The 16,836-nt window shown below is 44.8% G+C and overlaps 1 protein-coding gene across 2 annotated transcripts in view; it reads right to left on the bottom strand.

Moving 5' to 3' along the window:
• EEPD1 (endonuclease/exonuclease/phosphatase family domain containing 1) overlaps positions 1-12,945 on the bottom strand; it is a 123,842-nt gene extending 110,897 nt beyond the window's left edge. The window contains exons 1-2 of one of the 2 annotated variants that reach the window (XM_079151173.1): positions 12,484-12,945; positions 11,053-12,117 (exon numbers count right to left, since the gene is read on the bottom strand). In XM_079151173.1, the coding sequence (XP_079007299.1) occupies positions 11,053-11,930 (878 nt within the window). In that variant the 5' untranslated portion in view covers positions 11,931-12,117; positions 12,484-12,945. The remainder of the gene's footprint in view (positions 1-11,052; positions 12,118-12,483) is intronic. The other variant, XM_079151172.1, reaches the window with a different exon arrangement.
• Between the last annotated feature and the right edge of the window lie 3,891 nt (positions 12,946-16,836).

The raw sequence follows: 16,836 nt of genomic DNA, 5'->3' as shown, positions 1-16,836 counted from the left end.
TTCAGCTCCTGCTCCCATTCCAGGTGCATGGATTCGAGACCCTTGATTTAAAAGTGTTTGGGTTCAGGGTAATTCTGCTCCACATTCAACAACCATGTGATTCCCTGTGAGTTGACTTCAGTTCTTCAAGTTTCCTTGTGTGTTAAGTAGACCTACTTCACCCACCTTGCTGGGGTAGGGTGAGGATGAAGTTAGTTAATTAATAAAAAAGTCTTATCAACAGCACTCAAGGCAAAGTACATATTCAGTAAATGTGAGAAGTCATATAGTCTCCCCACAAATTCTTGAGATGACTGTGTGGAAAACATGCTGTACATACAGGGCCCTGTTCTTGTGAAACCTTTGGTCTGGGAGGGCAGATGGCACAGATGTGCAATGACAATAGTGACTGGGACAGAAGGGAAAGAAATCCACAGAACAAGGGAGGCCCTAGCAGGTGCTTCACAGCAGAAGTCAAAGAAAGCCCAAGTCAAGCTGGCATCCTGACAGCCCATCTGAATCTCATCTTTCCACAGCAATTCTGAAGGGCACTATGTTCTGAACAGTGGACAGGAACTAAATTCCTACCTGAAACTGGTGCCCAGCTTCTGGCAGACTTGTATGTCAACATTACCTGTAGCCAAGGAAAGCCTGGGACTTGGCAAAGGGAGGCTGCTGCCTGAGGGAAGGGGCAGTGCCAAGGCCTCGAGTCACTGCTGTAGTTTCAGGAGTAAAACCCAGGACCAGCAAGTTGGAAGAAGAGGAGTGCCTGGGCAAGCCAGCTCCTTGGTAAGAGCCAGGCCTTACCTACTGTGTTGTCACAAGAGAGCTGTTCTTCATCAGACCAGTGTCACTCTAATAACTTAAAGGCAGCTTTCTTTAGTCTTCAAACTGGGACATGAAGCTGGGCACAGTGACTCATGCCTGTGATCCCGGCAACTCAGCAAGCTAAAGCACGAGGATCACAAGTTCAAGGCCAGCCTCAGCAACTTAGCAAGGCCCTAAACAACTTAGTAAAACTCTGTTTCAAAATATAAAACAAAAAGAGCTAGGGTCAAGTGCCCCCAAAATAAACAAACCAATGGGACATGAACACTTTAAAATCATCTCTCCAAAAAAAATCTCAGAGGAGCATGTTCCTCATAAACTGCCAAGAAGGAAGACACTAAGCAATTTTCACTAAATCGTTTTTCTTATAGGCTAAATTCTGTCCCCCCAAAATTCATATGTTCAAGTGCTAATCCCTAATACCTCATAATGCACCTGTGTTTGGAAAAACGGTCTTTAAAGAGGTAATTAAGGTAAAATGAGGTTATCAGGGTGGCCCCAATTCAATTTGACTGATGTTCTTATAAGAAGCTGTTTGGATGCAGACAGGTAAAGACCACATGAAGACACAAGTAGATGACAGTCATCTACCAGTCGGGAAAATGGCCTCAGAACACCACCACCCCTGCTGACAACTTCACCTTGGATTTTCAGCCTCCAGAATCATCAGACAATAAATTTCTGTGGTTTAATTCACCCAGTCTGTGATACTTTTGATGGCAGTCCCAGCAAATTAATGTACATCTTATCTATAGGGATAATACCTCCTCCTCAGAAGTCAAAAATACTTGGTAGAAATAGTGGTCATTTTCCCTATTAATGGAGAAAGCCTCAGGGTTGGAAGGAACTCATGATGTGGAAAAAAGATATACATCCAAGTATATAACCTTTACCAACAGAATCAATCAATCAAAATACGATGACCACAAACACTGATTTTGAAAAGAGGGATTATGGATGATCTTGCCATCTTGTCTCTTGTCATTCAGTTTATTTCTGTGTCTTGCTTTGGTTGACCAATGACAAGAAATTCCAGATTTTCATAGATAAGTGGTTACAAATGGCACATTTCAAACCACATCTTATAATCACAGGTGCTCTTCAATTACATTTACCCCAAAGTTTGAAAGGTTAAAAACAACTCCTTTTTTCTAAGCCAAAAGTCTACTACACTCATTTTTATCATAAATATGGGAAGCCTCAACAATAACATAATACCAGGTTACAAATCATCCCCTAACAGTCTTGTAGCTGTGTTCAGCACATGTATACTGTAATACTACATACAGTTTCTGTGCAGTTGCACATGGATGAACATGTATTTTAGCATTTAAAAAAATCAAACTTTAGAATTCAATACAGAATATTTTTTTAAAAAATGTGGAGTTGAAAACTCGAAAATCTTTCTTATCAACCATCTATTACATTCCCCCTCTTTAAATCCCTCCCAGTTCACAGTTATTCATGGGTTCTGTAAGCAGTCCACCCACATCAGTAAAGAAAATACGAGTACAGGTGTTAAATTGAAATAAAAGTTCATTACTACTTTCTCTTTTTTACTTCTAAAAGCTGCAAGAGATTTTTTTTTTTTTTTAGGAAAAATTGAGATAATGTACCCATGAACTCTTGACATGATAACCAGTTACTGTTTTCAGTCCATGTTTTAGATACCATAATGGCGAGTCAATGACAATCTGCACTTACTGCCAGGGATCTGCAATATACATATAACAGCAAATACTGACTCTAAACTAAATTAAAAAGTTGGGCATAAGTACTAGTGTTTTAAAAACACAACAGATGTATTTCTAAGCAACCTCTCATCAAGGGACCCTCTTCCTTTAGAAAGCCTACTGAGGGACACCAGGGACACACTGAGTACTCCTGAATAGACCAGCAATGCACAGGGATACTGTGTACTTACACCAAGTCAACTGTGTCTGTCCCCAAATTGTGAATTCAGCTGTATACTTTACTAAAATGTGAAGCAGCCAACAAGCTAGAAGCCTGTGAAGACAAGTTGTTCCTAAGAAGATGAAGATGACTCTTCGAAAATGTCTATAAAAGCAAGTTGTGTAAGAAATTGCTGTCAAAATAGGTGTGGTCAAGACAACTGTAAGACTGGAAAGCCATAAAAATTCAGTATCCTGCACCCAGTTTGCTTTGCAAATATCTTTGTTCCACTTTGAAGAAACACACACCAGAGCGCACACACCTGAGGATATTGTTATATATTAATATCCTCATGAAAAATCATGACCGGGGGAACTCACACCAAGTTGGTTAAGACATGTCTAGTCCAGTGTGCAAGGTGGGTAAGGATAAAAGGCAAACATGCAGAAGAGAGAGCACTGCTGGACTCAGAAGCTTTTCATCATCAAGCTTTGGAGACTAACAGCTTGAACTGCAGTCCAGACTCCATCTGGGTAAAGTCCCTCAGCTTCCGTGAGCCATTCCTTCTGTGTTAAGGAGGAACAATGACACTGCCACAGCTGAAGCTGCTTAGCCCTGGGTCTCAGTCACGGCCATGACCAGTGTTAACTATTATTGTTTTGTTTTTAGTACTCACTAACACAATCAAATGGACACTAGATGCCCAAGCACCCACAGGGAGAGTGGGACATGAAGTATTTTGTTATTTAAAATGAGACCTCCAAGCCAGGTGCGGTGGTGCATGTCTGTAATCCCAGTGGCTCCAGAGGCTGAGATATGAGGATCGTGAGTTCAAAGTCAGCCTTGGCAAAAGCAAGACACTAAGCAACTCAGTGAGACCCTGTCTCTAAATAAAATACAAACTAGGGCTGAGATGTGGCTCAGCATTCAAATGCCCCTGAGTTCAATCCCCAGTACCAATCGATCAATCAATCAATCAATCAATCTAATGAGACCTCCAACTTTAAATGACTGGGCATCACTTTGTAAAAAAGAAACTGACCAGTAAAATGACACCATGGCCTGAAGCCACAGAGCCTACCTGCCCAGGTCGACAACCTAACACCAGAGACCTAAAGCCAAAGTCCAAGACTTGAAAGTCAATCACTGGTACTTTGAGGCCACCAAGTTTTTACTTTTTCCCTCATTCAAATACACAGTGACTGCTAAAAAGTAAATAAATTTAAAAATTGTTTTAAAATACAAGACTGAATTTGCTTAATGGAAAAATACATTCTGAAGAAATTTTCTTCAAATAGGATGTTAGATCAATATTTTAAACAATTCACCTGAGACCCTCCCCACAACCAATTGCTGCCTTAAAAGACACCACATTTTTATTTAGCAGAAACTGAGAAAGACAAAGTATCAATTTGACCTTCCACTTTGGCGGTGAGCAAACAAGATTGCAGATCCCTAGGATAGCCAAATGCAAAAGACTTTAAATGTGGTCACAGGAACAAAGTTTCCTCAGCAAAGCACTCCATTTCAGGAGCTCACAGCAGCTTCTAGATAAAACAATTGAAGGCCCAGCTTAACAGCTTAATCAGGTAATGGCTAAACCAAAATAGAATCCTCAAGAAACAAGGGCCGGTTTGGAAACAAGCAACAAATCAACATTAAGTGGAGAATTGTAGCCAGTAAAACAAATCCAGGATTTCTTTACCAAGGAGCTTGGGAGAAGGATTCCAGACTTCTTTTTATAATGACATGTTTAGTCTGAGGACACCTCCACAGGGCTCCTAGCCACTAGAGTCCTTGTGTTTAGCAGCTGTTTGACAGCTGCCAATCAAATCACCACCTAAGAACTGTGACTGGAACCAGGCCTGTGCACAGTCATGAGGAATAGGGTCAGTGAGCTACAAAGAATCCCAAGTATTTGATGAGGACCTGTCAGGGAGAGCAGAGCATTTTTGTGGCATCTCCTGGATGTCTTGTTGTGAGGTGTCATGGATGTGGAATTTCCACCTTGCTGTCCATTACAACACACAGGATGTCTATGATGAGCAAATCAAATTTTAGTGAAATACATCATTGCATTTGCTACAGGAAGAGGTTGTTATAAAGGAATTCCGAGATAAACTGCTTTGCTTCATGGGTGAGGTGTTCAAATTCTGATTTTGGAGTCTTCTGTGCTCTTGTGTGAGTACTGTAAGTTGTAACCTACAAGCTCCTGTTTCTCAGCTGAATGTATGTATAGTGGGGAGGGCCTGCTCACTCCTGCCTCTCAGAACTCAAGCCACTCCCAACCACCTGACTTGGTGTTCTCTCTCCTCATCCTCCCCTGGGGTTGAGGTGTCTGTATACCTGCAGAGCCAAATAAACTAGTACCCAGGGTCTGTGCTTCCTGGCCCCTTAGCAACATTCATTTCCTCCCTTATCCTATGCATCACCATGTTAAGTACCTATGGAGTGTGTGCCTTGGGAAACTGTGATTTCCCTGACCACAAGGTGGAGGGGATTCTCCCTGTGCCTCTGATCTCATCTGGTAGAGTACAAAGTAGGTGTTCAATCAGTAAGGAACTGAATTGATGCAAATGCCTTCTAATAAAATAATTACATAAAACAGGAGGATGGCAAGTTCAAGACCCAGTCGGGGCAACTTACCAAGATCCTGTCTCTAAATTTAAAAAAATTAAAACAAAGAAAAAGTCAGGAGATATAGCTCAGCAGTAAAGCACCCCTGGGTTCAATTTCCAGTACGAAAAAAAAAAAAAAAATTTACATAAGATTCCCAAGCATGCCCTCGTCTATATGCTGCTGATGCTAAAAAGCATATGTGGCCTTGTCAGATGTACCATCTGCTCAGCACACAGACCAGGGCCTCTTACTTTGCTTGTTATGAACTCAAGACCCCACACCTGTCTCCAAGGTGGAGCATAACGGTCACGGGCTAGGGTTGGGGGTTGGGGGTCAGCAAGCTGTGTCTTGTTGACATAATGCAGAAGTATGTGAGTCAGCCCCAGGATTTCTTAAATGCCTCTGAGCCTGTCTTCTAGGAATCTCAGAGTATTTCCAGCAAGCCACCCACTTAACCCTCACACTATCCCAAACACAGGCAAGTGTTTCCAGTTTTCACCTCTATAGTACTTTGTCTCCACCCACTTCCCCATCTCCCCAGTCACTACTCTGAAATCCTCCAAAAGCCTCTTCACTCAACTCCCAGGATTCACCATACAGACCCCAGCAGCCAAAACAACCTGGTGAGAAGCAATTTCACTGATCTCTGGTTCTAACCTCTGTGGCCTCTTTCCTGAAGTTCAAATAAAAGCCTTGGAGGGCCCCCCTGATATGGCCCCACCTCCCTCTGTAACCCCTCCTTGCCTGGTATCTTGGAACTCTGGCCTTGTATCTGGAGGTACTCTTAAAACTCTGGTCTTCTATCTGGAACAAACACCCTCAGGCCTCTGCACTAGCTGGTTCCTCGATGGGGCACTCTCCCCCAACTTTTCTATGCCTAGCTCCTTCTCATCCATTAGAGAGCAGCTGAGGCCTTCCTTGACTTCAACTATCCAAATGCTTCTCCTCAGCTCGCCTCCATCACCCTCAGCATTAGCACCAATCTGGAGTGGTTGATCTGTGCTAACCTGTTTGTCTCCCAACTTAAGAGCAGAGTCTTATCTTGTTCTCCACCTTATTACCAGAGGCTGACCCAGTATCTGGTACCTAGGAAAGCTCCAAACACTCTTCTGAATGAATGAAGGCAGGCAAGAATGGCTATCTCCTGGGAGAATCAACATTATCAAAACCCACAGTCTTGAAATAAGATCCAAAATGGGCCCAGCTTTCTCAAAAAACAAAAGTGACTCTTTTCCCTTTAGTGAAATAAAACTCCAAATGATGCCCACATGGGAACTTCCCTTCACACTCTCTTATGAATTCACAGCTCTTGTTGCTGACCACCTTTCTCTCTGGAAATGACCCAGAACTCCTTGGCTCAGAAAACCGGAACTCCACCTTGGAGCCAGGCCCAAGGTTGCAGACTCACAGCAGAGAACTGGGTGGAGAAGCCCTGACACCCTCTGGATTTGCTCTGTGCCTGGCCACAAGCCCCGTCCTTTGGAGGAACAAAAACAGGAAGGGAGCAGAGGCCACCAGAGGCCTGAAACAGTCCCAGGGGTCTAGGTGAAGCCTCCTTCACCCAAGACCCTGATACCTGTCCAGCCTAAGATCCAACACAGGGAGGAAACAGTGGGCGGGCTATTGGCAGGCCAGGGTCAGAGGCAGGACATGGAAAGACACAGAGTATGGGAAAAAGACACACCCAGTCTTGGCTTTGACATCAACATACCCTGGCTTCAAATACTGACTCCAATATATACACTTCTGACTGTCATACAGATGCTATTTAATCACTCTGTGACTCAGTTTCCAGAGCTGTCAAAAGGGATTTCACAATTTCTACTTTAGGAGGATGGCTGTGCATTTTGTCCCCAGATGTTCTAACTGGTTGTATCCACATACCCTTCGATCCCCAGGATGAGTCTGTTATTCATTTGGGAAAAATACAACCAGATGTCAATCATGTTCTGTGACTTGCCCCCCAAAGTCTGAGTTTACCAGACTGTTCTGATGCTGAGCCATGCAAACCGATCTACGTTTACTTATTTGTATTAAGTAACTGGGCCAAGCTCATCCCTGAATCTAGCTTACACATGTGCATAGCAGGCATTCGATACATATTTTTCAATGAATGAACCAAATGACAAGATGAATTGTGTCTATATTGATTCCACAATCAAGTCTGATTAACTAAAATCTCTTTTTTCATCATCAGTGCATGTTGCCAGGCCCTAATCCACCTTGTGCTTTCATAGTGCAGACACAGCAAGAAATCAGATTTAAACCATTATAAGGCTAACAACTCTGACACTGGAGTTTCCTTCTATGCAGGCTGTGGGGGAAAAAAGCAACTTGGATGTTAAATCTCCTTATTTCTTTGGAGATTATCCGTCAGCTCCTCCAGGGTTTATGCCTTCGGTAACCAAAGAGGCTTTTCAAAATAGTATGATTATTCAGCAAAAAATAAATAAAAATTAAATGATCTTCATTCTGTACATAGGCTGTCACCATATTTTGCAAGGATATTTAGCAGAAGCATTCTTCTATCAGTCTTGCTGAACAAGGAAGAACATTGCCTAAGACTGAGGTTTGGCAAAAGAATCTGATGAAACCTGTCAGTTCTGTGCCACTAGCATGGTGTCCCTCAAGGTTCCTGGTGACTATAATTAGCTCTATGCTGTCCTACCTCAGGGTTCACATGTAAAACACAGTTCCCTGGAGCTTGTACTTGCCCATTCACCAAAGTAGCAGCATTTGAGGTCAAGAAAGGACTCTAACTCCCATACAGGGACCCTTTAGCATTAAGAAAATGCACCTACAAAAGCAAACTTGCAGAAAGCAAAGTTAGGAGCCAGTTATACCTTTGCAAACCTGCCCAAGAGCTGCTTTAATGAATATAACTTAAGAAACTGTGGTTGACATACAATTTGGCAAGTGCCCTTTATTTAGCAAAGAGGGAGATAACTAACCAAGGCAGGATGAAGATACAAAGAGCATGGGTCTTAAGTCAGAAGGCATGAGTTCTTGTACCAGGTGAGTCACTACTGAACTGTGTCTCAGAGGCAAATCATTCAACTTCTTGGGTTTTGGCTTCCTCACCCAAAGATGGAGAATCATCAATAAAGAGCAAGTATTACTTTCTGGAGTTACAGGGACATCAAATTAATATGAAAGCTGTTAGAAAATACAAAGTCATATCTAGAAGGCAGGGACTTCTACTGTATATGAACATGTATAAAAATAAGAATCACTCAGAAAATTACCTTGCTCATGCTAAATGTGTTTCCATTCTTGCTCAAGCTAAATGTGTTTCCTCATACTAATAAAGGGAATAACTGGAATGTAAAAGACTTTTGTGAATCAGAATGAACACATAGCTCTGAGGATATGAGATCCATTCTGTGACAGTTTTTAAGCGCCTCAGGACAGTCACACAGGCAAATGCACCCACCTCAGCACTGGGGCAGATCAGGCCCTAGGCCTATTCATGTTTACCAACATTAATAATGTGCTAGGATGTCCAGAATACAGAATGTACTGTGACCAGGTAAAAGGAACCCACAGGACAACACACACGTGGCCACATATGTGAAGGTAATGGAGGTAGAGGTCACCCTTCCCACTGCTCACAGGTGTGTTGGGTTGGGGTAAGCTTTTCCTGCACTCTTGCTTGAAGACAGTAGTTAAATGTCTTCAACAAGTCCTCATCCCTTTAGGAAATCCAAAGGAGAGGAACAAAAACAAACCTTATCAACTCCACCTCAGACAAGAGGTGCAAGTGCCCCCACCCCGCACCCCCAGTGAGCACTGCATCTCCTAGGGGCCCCATCTCCACACTGCAGAGTAGCTGGGACTACAGGCATGCACCACTGTGGCCCATTATACCCTCCTATTTCCCACCATTCACATTCCTAAGTCCTAGAAGTTGAATAAACTCTTCAAACCCTGGCCAGAAAGAACATCATGGGATTGGATAACTATAGGGATGATCAGAACAATCAAAGGGGGAAAAAAGTGTCTGGAAAGTTCTGAACAAAAATTACTGGACTTGCTAGAAAAGGCAATACAGGGGGAGGGGCTTTAAAGGGAACCCCAGAGGGACAGCAAGTGCCCAACTCTTAGTACAAGGATTCTTGAACTCTAGTACTCATCAGAAACACCTGGAGGGGGTGTTGAATATAGAAATACAGAGTTCGATTTTGTAGCTGATAATGCTGGTTCAGGGGCCCCACGTGAGAAAACACCCACTAAATAAAAGGGCAAGGGGTGCCCAGGCTGTCACTCCCACCAAACAACTTCAGATCCTGGTTCATCCGCTCTTCACCCCATACTGAGCCTTAAGAAAACTCACAGGAATTAGGCAGTTGTCTCCCTCACTTTCTCTTCCCTCCCCGTTTTCCATTCATCTACCCATAGTGCTGTGAATAAACACTATTATCAAGCCACTCATGAGAAGCATCTGCCAGGGCTGAGTCCAGTTCTCCCCTGTGCACAAGATGATTTTGCAAAAGGAGTCTGCTAGGATGCCAAACAGGCCACGGAAGTGCAGGAAGAGCACTCAAGGGCTCCTCTGGTCCAGTCCTCTGACCTGGTGCACAGTCCCTCTCTCACAGTCCCTCTCTCACAGTCCCTCTCAAGAGTGTGCCCACTGGGATGGTGCCAGGGAAACACTGTGACCTGTTTTTCTCCTCACTAATTTGTCCTGATGATCTGCCACAATGCACTGTGATTTCCCGCTGAGAGCTCACTTCATGTCACCAAACTGCCATGCCGCCACCAGCCTCACCAACCAACCAATGCAAGAGAAGGCAGCGAGTAGCCACTAACATTCACCTCTGGTGCGTGTCAAGGCAAGATTCCACAAGACCAAATCAGAGGGTCTCTGACCTGGAAGGGACAATTACAAATATTTCTTCCCTTCCCCAAACTGATTACATTATAGCACACACTGGTACTAACAGCAGGAGCTCCTACCACAATATATTGTTTTGTTTTATGGGGAGTTAACGGAAGCTCCTACAGAGAGCAGTGTTGTGAATGATGTAAACACTCTCTGATAACAGCCTATCCTAGGAGTTTGTTCTACAGTTCAAACAGGGAAATCTGACCAATATTCACACACCCATCCGTTTGGCCTTTTCTGGCAATGGGACAAGAGAGGTAACACACTGAAAACCATCTTTAGGTTAAATAATGAGAATGAATGAAGAGTGATTCATTTACAGCATTTTGATAAAATATAGCCTGTGTATATGTGTTAGCAAATACCTGGTCTTTGGTATGATTTTGTGCACACAAAGAGGTGCATGGAATGGGATGAATGTGAGTTTACCTCTCATTAGTAAAAAGAAAAATCCAAGTAGTTCTTTCTCACATATAAAACTGGGTACCAGTTTCCAAGGTTGAGTGCCTGATTCAATACAAACCCTATGAAGCCTTTTGTGAGTCACAGACCTTCTCCAAGACAGTACCGCTAACAACCTCCAAGTATTGCAAATTAGGAATCCATTTCTAATGTACCACACTCAAGACATGGGCCACAAACCCAACAGCTGTATTCAGAAAATTCTGGAACAGAAAGAGAGCTCAGCCTCAAGTGACAATATTGGTGGGGGCCTCAAGTACACTGATTAAATACTTTTGCCCCCTTCCTATCTCCAAGAGTTCACTCATTTGCACCCACAGATGAGGTCAGTCAGAGTTGTCTGCACACCCGGACCCCTGGCTCCCTTGATGGTTTCCTGTCCTCACCTGTTTTCCAGGAGCGTCATGCATACCACCTCTCGAACCCCAGGGTTGTTGGCCTTCTCCACAGAGCAGCCCTGCAAGTTCCAAGTGGCCAGCCTCAGCACAGGCCGCCCATCCCTTGTGCCTCCAAATGCTTCTACTGAGGGCCGAGTAGAGATAATCTGTGTGGGCCCCCCTGGTGGCAGGTCCAAGTCCTCGCTCTGCAGGCTCAGTGAGGTAGGGCTAGGGTGAGGCTTGGCAGTGAAGGTCAGACCCCCATTGGTGTGGGTGGATGGGGGCCTGGACCTCTCTGCAAACACCTGGTGTCGTATCCTGTCCAGGAAGGCAGCATTAATACCATCCATCCTGACCAGGTCCTCAATACTGCGAAAGGGGCCATGTTCCCTGCGGTAGTCCACAATACTGAGGGCCATCTTCTCTGTGAGGCCTCTCACACTCATGAGCTGAGCTGGGGTGGCCGTATTGATATTGACACGTGGTGTGAGGGGCACAGTGGTGGCTAGATGGTGAGGTTGCTGCTCAGTCAGGAGGTCCCTCCGCAGGGAGCTAGGAGAGTGCTGCGCAGAGCTGCCCTTGCTGCTCACACAGATCTCAAACTTGACCTGCTCCAGTTTTGTGGCACCCACACCACTCACCAGTGCTAGGTCCTCCACCTTCTTGAAGCCACCAATGTATTCTCGGTATTCCACGATGCTTCTAGCCACAGCACGTGTCACCCCAGGGAGGGTCATCAGTTCCTCCTCCGTAGCAGTGTTGATGTTCAGTCGCTCCTGATTCACCAGGATGTTGCTGAAGTTGCAGGCTGCACTGAACTTCCGGCTGTGGGACAGGTCGGAGGGATCCCTGGGGATGGAGCGGTGGCAGCCCAGGGTACTCCCCATGGCCAGCTAATATCAGGGCCCCAGGAAGGCCTCACCACTGTAGAAGTCTGGCTAGGGAAGATGTCCCGATGACCTTATAAGCACAAAAGAAGGAAAGATGCAGAATTTAGGGGCTGAAGAGGTTGCCGCAGACAAAGGCCAAATCTTCCATGCCTAGAGTGTCCAAAATTACCTTTCACTTGACCACCTAGAAAAGAAATTAACACATGAATTGACTGAGTTAGACAATCTGCTATTAGCACTCCTTACCTAGTGTGGGAGTTCATAACCAGAGTTCCAGGCCAGTGGCTGCAGGTGAACTGAAAACGCACGCCCATGAGGATTTTCCTCGGGAGACGTCTGGGGGTTTTGTCACACTGGGGTCCCAAAGGCTATAAGTCACTTTTCTTGAGTCCTATCTGCATCGGCATCATACCTCTTTGCCTTTCAACTCTGGCAGAGCCGGGACTGCCCCACATGGGCTGACTCCGCTCCTGACACTCACTGCCGCCTGCAACTTAGGAACTCTGTGCTTGCCTATGCGGACACCGAGAAGGGGTTTGTGGACCCTCACCAGAACTGCCTTCAGTTCCCGAGCCCAATATCTCCGCCGCTCTGCAGCGGGGAGCGGGGTTGGTCTCTTCCACCTGCGGCTCGGAAGCCTGAGACCGGCCAGGGACAGCGCGGGTCCCTACCTCCAGCCCTGGCGCCCACGCGGGTGCGGGGCAGTGGCCGGGCCTCGGTCCGCGCGTCCCTGTCTTTCTGCGGGAGAAACTCTCAGCGTCGCTCTCCCGGAGCAGGCAGGAGCTGCAGGGCTGCTTGCAGGCGGCGGTAGGGTTGGCGAGATCCGGCCGCTGAGGCTGCACCAAGACTTGCTACTGCACCAGGACTTGCGGCGTCGCCACAGTTGCGTTTATCCAGGCAAAAAGTCTGCACCCAACACGGGCGCGGGATCCACAGAGCGCATCCAGACCCCAGTCCTAGAGCTGCCTCTCGCGGTCTGTGTCAAAGCCAAAGTCTCGGCTGCGCCGCCCGCGCCTCCGCGGACATAGCCACGCCTCCTCCCGCGCGGCAACTCCTCCCCCGAGACTCCCGAGGGCACGTGGGGGCGGGGCGCGGGCGCGAGGGGGCGGGACGGAACCCAAGAGAGCGGGGGCGGGGTCCTGGGGTGCGAGAGGCGGAGCCATAGAGCCTCCGGACCGGCCCAGAGCGCCAGGGGGCGAAGAGCGAACCTAGAGCGCAGGGGCGGAGCCATGGCGCGCGGGGGCGAGCTCCGGGGGTCGCAGGGGCGGGGCTTAGGTTCTGGAGGGCGGGGCCTACGCCGCAGCAGCATGAGCAGCTCCCAGGAAGACTTTCTGGTTCTCTGCTACTCCGGTATCAGGGTTCCTTCCCACTCCGGACCAAGAGCTAGTTGTGCGGAGTAAAGGCTGTTTTCTGTTATCGGAGGCGACACCTGCCCGGCTGCTTTTCGTCCGCCTTTGGGGCACGAGAATCAAGGCCAGGACACTCTCATTTTGAGTCATCCTTAGGGTCCAGGTTTCGCTCGGTTCTGCGGAACGTTCGGAGAGGATACTGAATGGGATCTTAATTTCTACCCCTACTTGCCTCCTTTTCTTCCACCGGCATATTACCTTGGTTTTGCTCAGAAAGACGTTCTTCTTCTAGTAATGCCACAGCCATCTCACTGTGCTCCGAGAAGAGGTCTCTCACCCTCTCTTCTGTATGTTCACATAGGTCGTACATGTAGGGTTCCTTTTTTGAACATTTAGCGCTCTGAGTAAATTAGGGTATGTTTCTGTAAGTATTAAATCTAATCATTAAAAAGGAAGAAAATGTTATTAGGAAATGCAGGCTACATCCCAAAATTCACAACTGTTTTTGAATCACATTGTAAAATGATAATTTAGTTAAAGATTAAAGAGCCTGCTGCATTAGAATGGATACCTGGAGCTAGAGTATTCGATTAAACAAACCATGTGGTGATACCATTGAATACTTTGACCCTAGGCGGTTAGAGTCCTCTGAAGAAATGGATCTTACCCAACCAGTGTGACCCATTGCTTCTGCTCTGAATTCCAGGGGTCAGGTCAGAAGAAAGAGTAACTCACCAAACGCAGGGAGAAGGTATTTAAGATTGAAATGAGTGGCGACCTAGGCTTGGCAAAATGCTGAGGCACCTTCTCCTGTTGGAGGTATTGGGGCCCTAATAACTGCAAATGACAGGAAACCAAGTTAGACTAGCTTAGATTTAAAAGAGGGGGGAAGTGATGGGATTTCCTGGTTTCCTGAGGATAAATTAAGGAATAGATCTTCACCTCAAGCTGGGCTGCACACAGCTCAAAGTCCTCAGCAAAGACCTGACTCCCTCCACCTCTGGCTCCACTTTCTTTTCTGTTGGCTTAATTCTCAAGCAAGCTATTTTCAGAAGATGTAAAAAATGCCCTTCCTCACCTCCCACAAGACCCTCCTATTCAACTGGGAAGCTACAGTAACTATCCCCGGAAATTCTGATGTTATGGGGAGAAAAAAAAGTTTCAGAAAAGCTCCTTTCAAAGGAAAGAATAATCTTCACTGAAAAGAATGACTTGATGGGTCCTGTGTTGAGCCTGGAGCATGGCCACTTGGTCCAGAAGAAGAGAAACCATATATTTTAATATCTAAGCCAGGACATTTGGAAATTAAGAGGGGACATATTAATAATTTCCCTGGAACAACAGAAATAATCTGGTTTTAATCTCCATAAATCTGAGCACATGCTGCCCTTTGTTAGAAATAAAGTCAAGAAAGAAAAGAAAAAGAAAACAGAGGGCAATAGAACAAGAAAAAGAAATGAAGCCAAGAGGTAACTAAACAGAGGTGCATCAAATATACATATAAACACACACACACACTGCACACATACATACACACCACATACACACACACCTGAGATGACTAACTTTAACATGAACATATCTAATGTTGGTCATATTAAATGCACAGAATATATCAAATGCCAGAGCACACAGAGCAAATGAAACTGTCATACATTGCCAGTTGGAGTGTAAGTAGGTACAACCACTTTGGAAATGAGTTCAGCAATTTCTTAAAAAGTTAAGTGTACACAAATCTCACAACCCAACCATTACACTTACAGGTATTGAACAAAGAGACAAGAAAGCATGAAACTCAAAGTCTTATGCATGGATGTTCATAGGAACTTTATTTGTTATAGCAAAAAATCAAAAACCTCGAATCCATCAGAAGATACCATGGCTTGAATATGCTCTAAGTTTGTCCCCCAGGGATTCATGTGAATGCAGGTAGTTTCTGTAGGGCTCTGAGTTGGTTAACCTGAAAGGTTTTTTTTTTTTTTTTTTTTTTTTTTTTTTTAATTAAAAGAACAAGGTTGGCTCTTCTTGCTCTGCCTCCCAATCTTGTGATATGATTTCTCCCTGTCTCACCATTGTGTTCTTGTCTGCCAGGACTTCTCCTAAAAGAAGCCCATGCTGGTGCCATGACTTAAACCTTCAGAACTGTGAGTTAAATAAATCTTTTTTTCTTTGGTATTTCATTATAATAACATAAAACAGACAAATACAGTAAATGAATGAAAAATAAATGATAGTGTAATCAAACAATGAACTATTACTCGGTAATAAAAATCAGAAAACTATTAATACAAACAACATTGAAGAATATCAAAATCATCTACCAAGTGAGAGAAATCAGGCAAACATAGAGAACATAATGTATGATCTACATATTAAAAATACTAGAAAATGCATACTAATGTCTATACAGAGAGCCTGGACACTGGTTGCTTGGGGATGGGATGGAAAGAGAAATGGATTAAAAGGACACAAAGAAACTCTCAAGAATGGGATGGTAGTGAAAGTGTTCTTTGAGAGCTGGTAGTTTCATGGGTATGCCTATGTCAAAACAGATAAAATTACGTATGCTAAATATGTGCAGTTTAGTGTACTTCAACTGTCTCAATAAACTTGGGGTAATCTTCAAAAAATAAAAATAATTTTAAAAGGAAATTACTTAGAACCTAAATAAAAAAAAAAAAAAGGACTTGTTTTGAAAGTAGAGAGGTGAAGAGGTAAGCCAGGATAGAAGTAAGGAGGTTGAAGAGGGTGAAGGGGCTCAAAGAGAAGTCATGTTGACAGGTGGTAAAAGAGCAGTGAACATTCCCCAGGTTGGGTTGGGAGTTCAGGGAAAGGGGTCCTAAAGAACTTCAACACTAATGGTAACTAACAGTCTGTTTAGCTGTGCTATTCTCTGTATAACTCCTCTATTCCCACTCCCATACAGGGTCACTGAGCCTTTAATAAGGTATGCAATGGCCTTGAATGGGTGCTACTTCGGAGAAATAAGGTAAAGGAGCTCAAACTCTCTGGGTGTATTAAGTATAGTAAGGAAGGAACAGCTAAAATACAAAAGATGGCAGAAAAATCAAGAAAGAAATCAGAATGTAACAGGACCTAGCAAAACATTTGACTTTCAAGAAGCCACATTGAGATCAAGAAGTTGGTTGCATTTTCATTATGCAAGTAATTGGGGGGTTTAAGCTAGTTTAATTTGACTTGCCAAGGATGGCAGCTCTCAAGCTGACATTTGAGTTAGATGAGGATGTCAAAGGCCAGGGTTTACATCATTCCAGTCAAATGCTCCATGCAGTGGCCTCTGCCCCTTACAACACAGTTCTTACTTGGGGCCTGGTCACAGAGGACCAAGGTCATTAACCTCTTGCTTCTTAGTCTGCAGTTTCAAAGGTAAATGGGGATTTGGGGGAAAGAGGTAGAAGCCAAGAAAGGAAAACTCTTGTTAATTTTCAATTTCAACCCCATAGTACTGGGACCTGGAGACACTGTGATGAGCAAATTTATGATTCTTCTAGTCCAGAGCTGATTGGCAAGAAGGAATGCACACATTGAATTGG

Source organism: Sciurus vulgaris (genome assembly GCF_902686455.1).
Source record: "Sciurus vulgaris genome assembly, chromosome: 8".
Taxonomy (NCBI): domain Eukaryota; kingdom Metazoa; phylum Chordata; class Mammalia; order Rodentia; family Sciuridae; genus Sciurus; species Sciurus vulgaris.
This window is presented reverse-complemented; position numbering and strand designations above follow the sequence as displayed.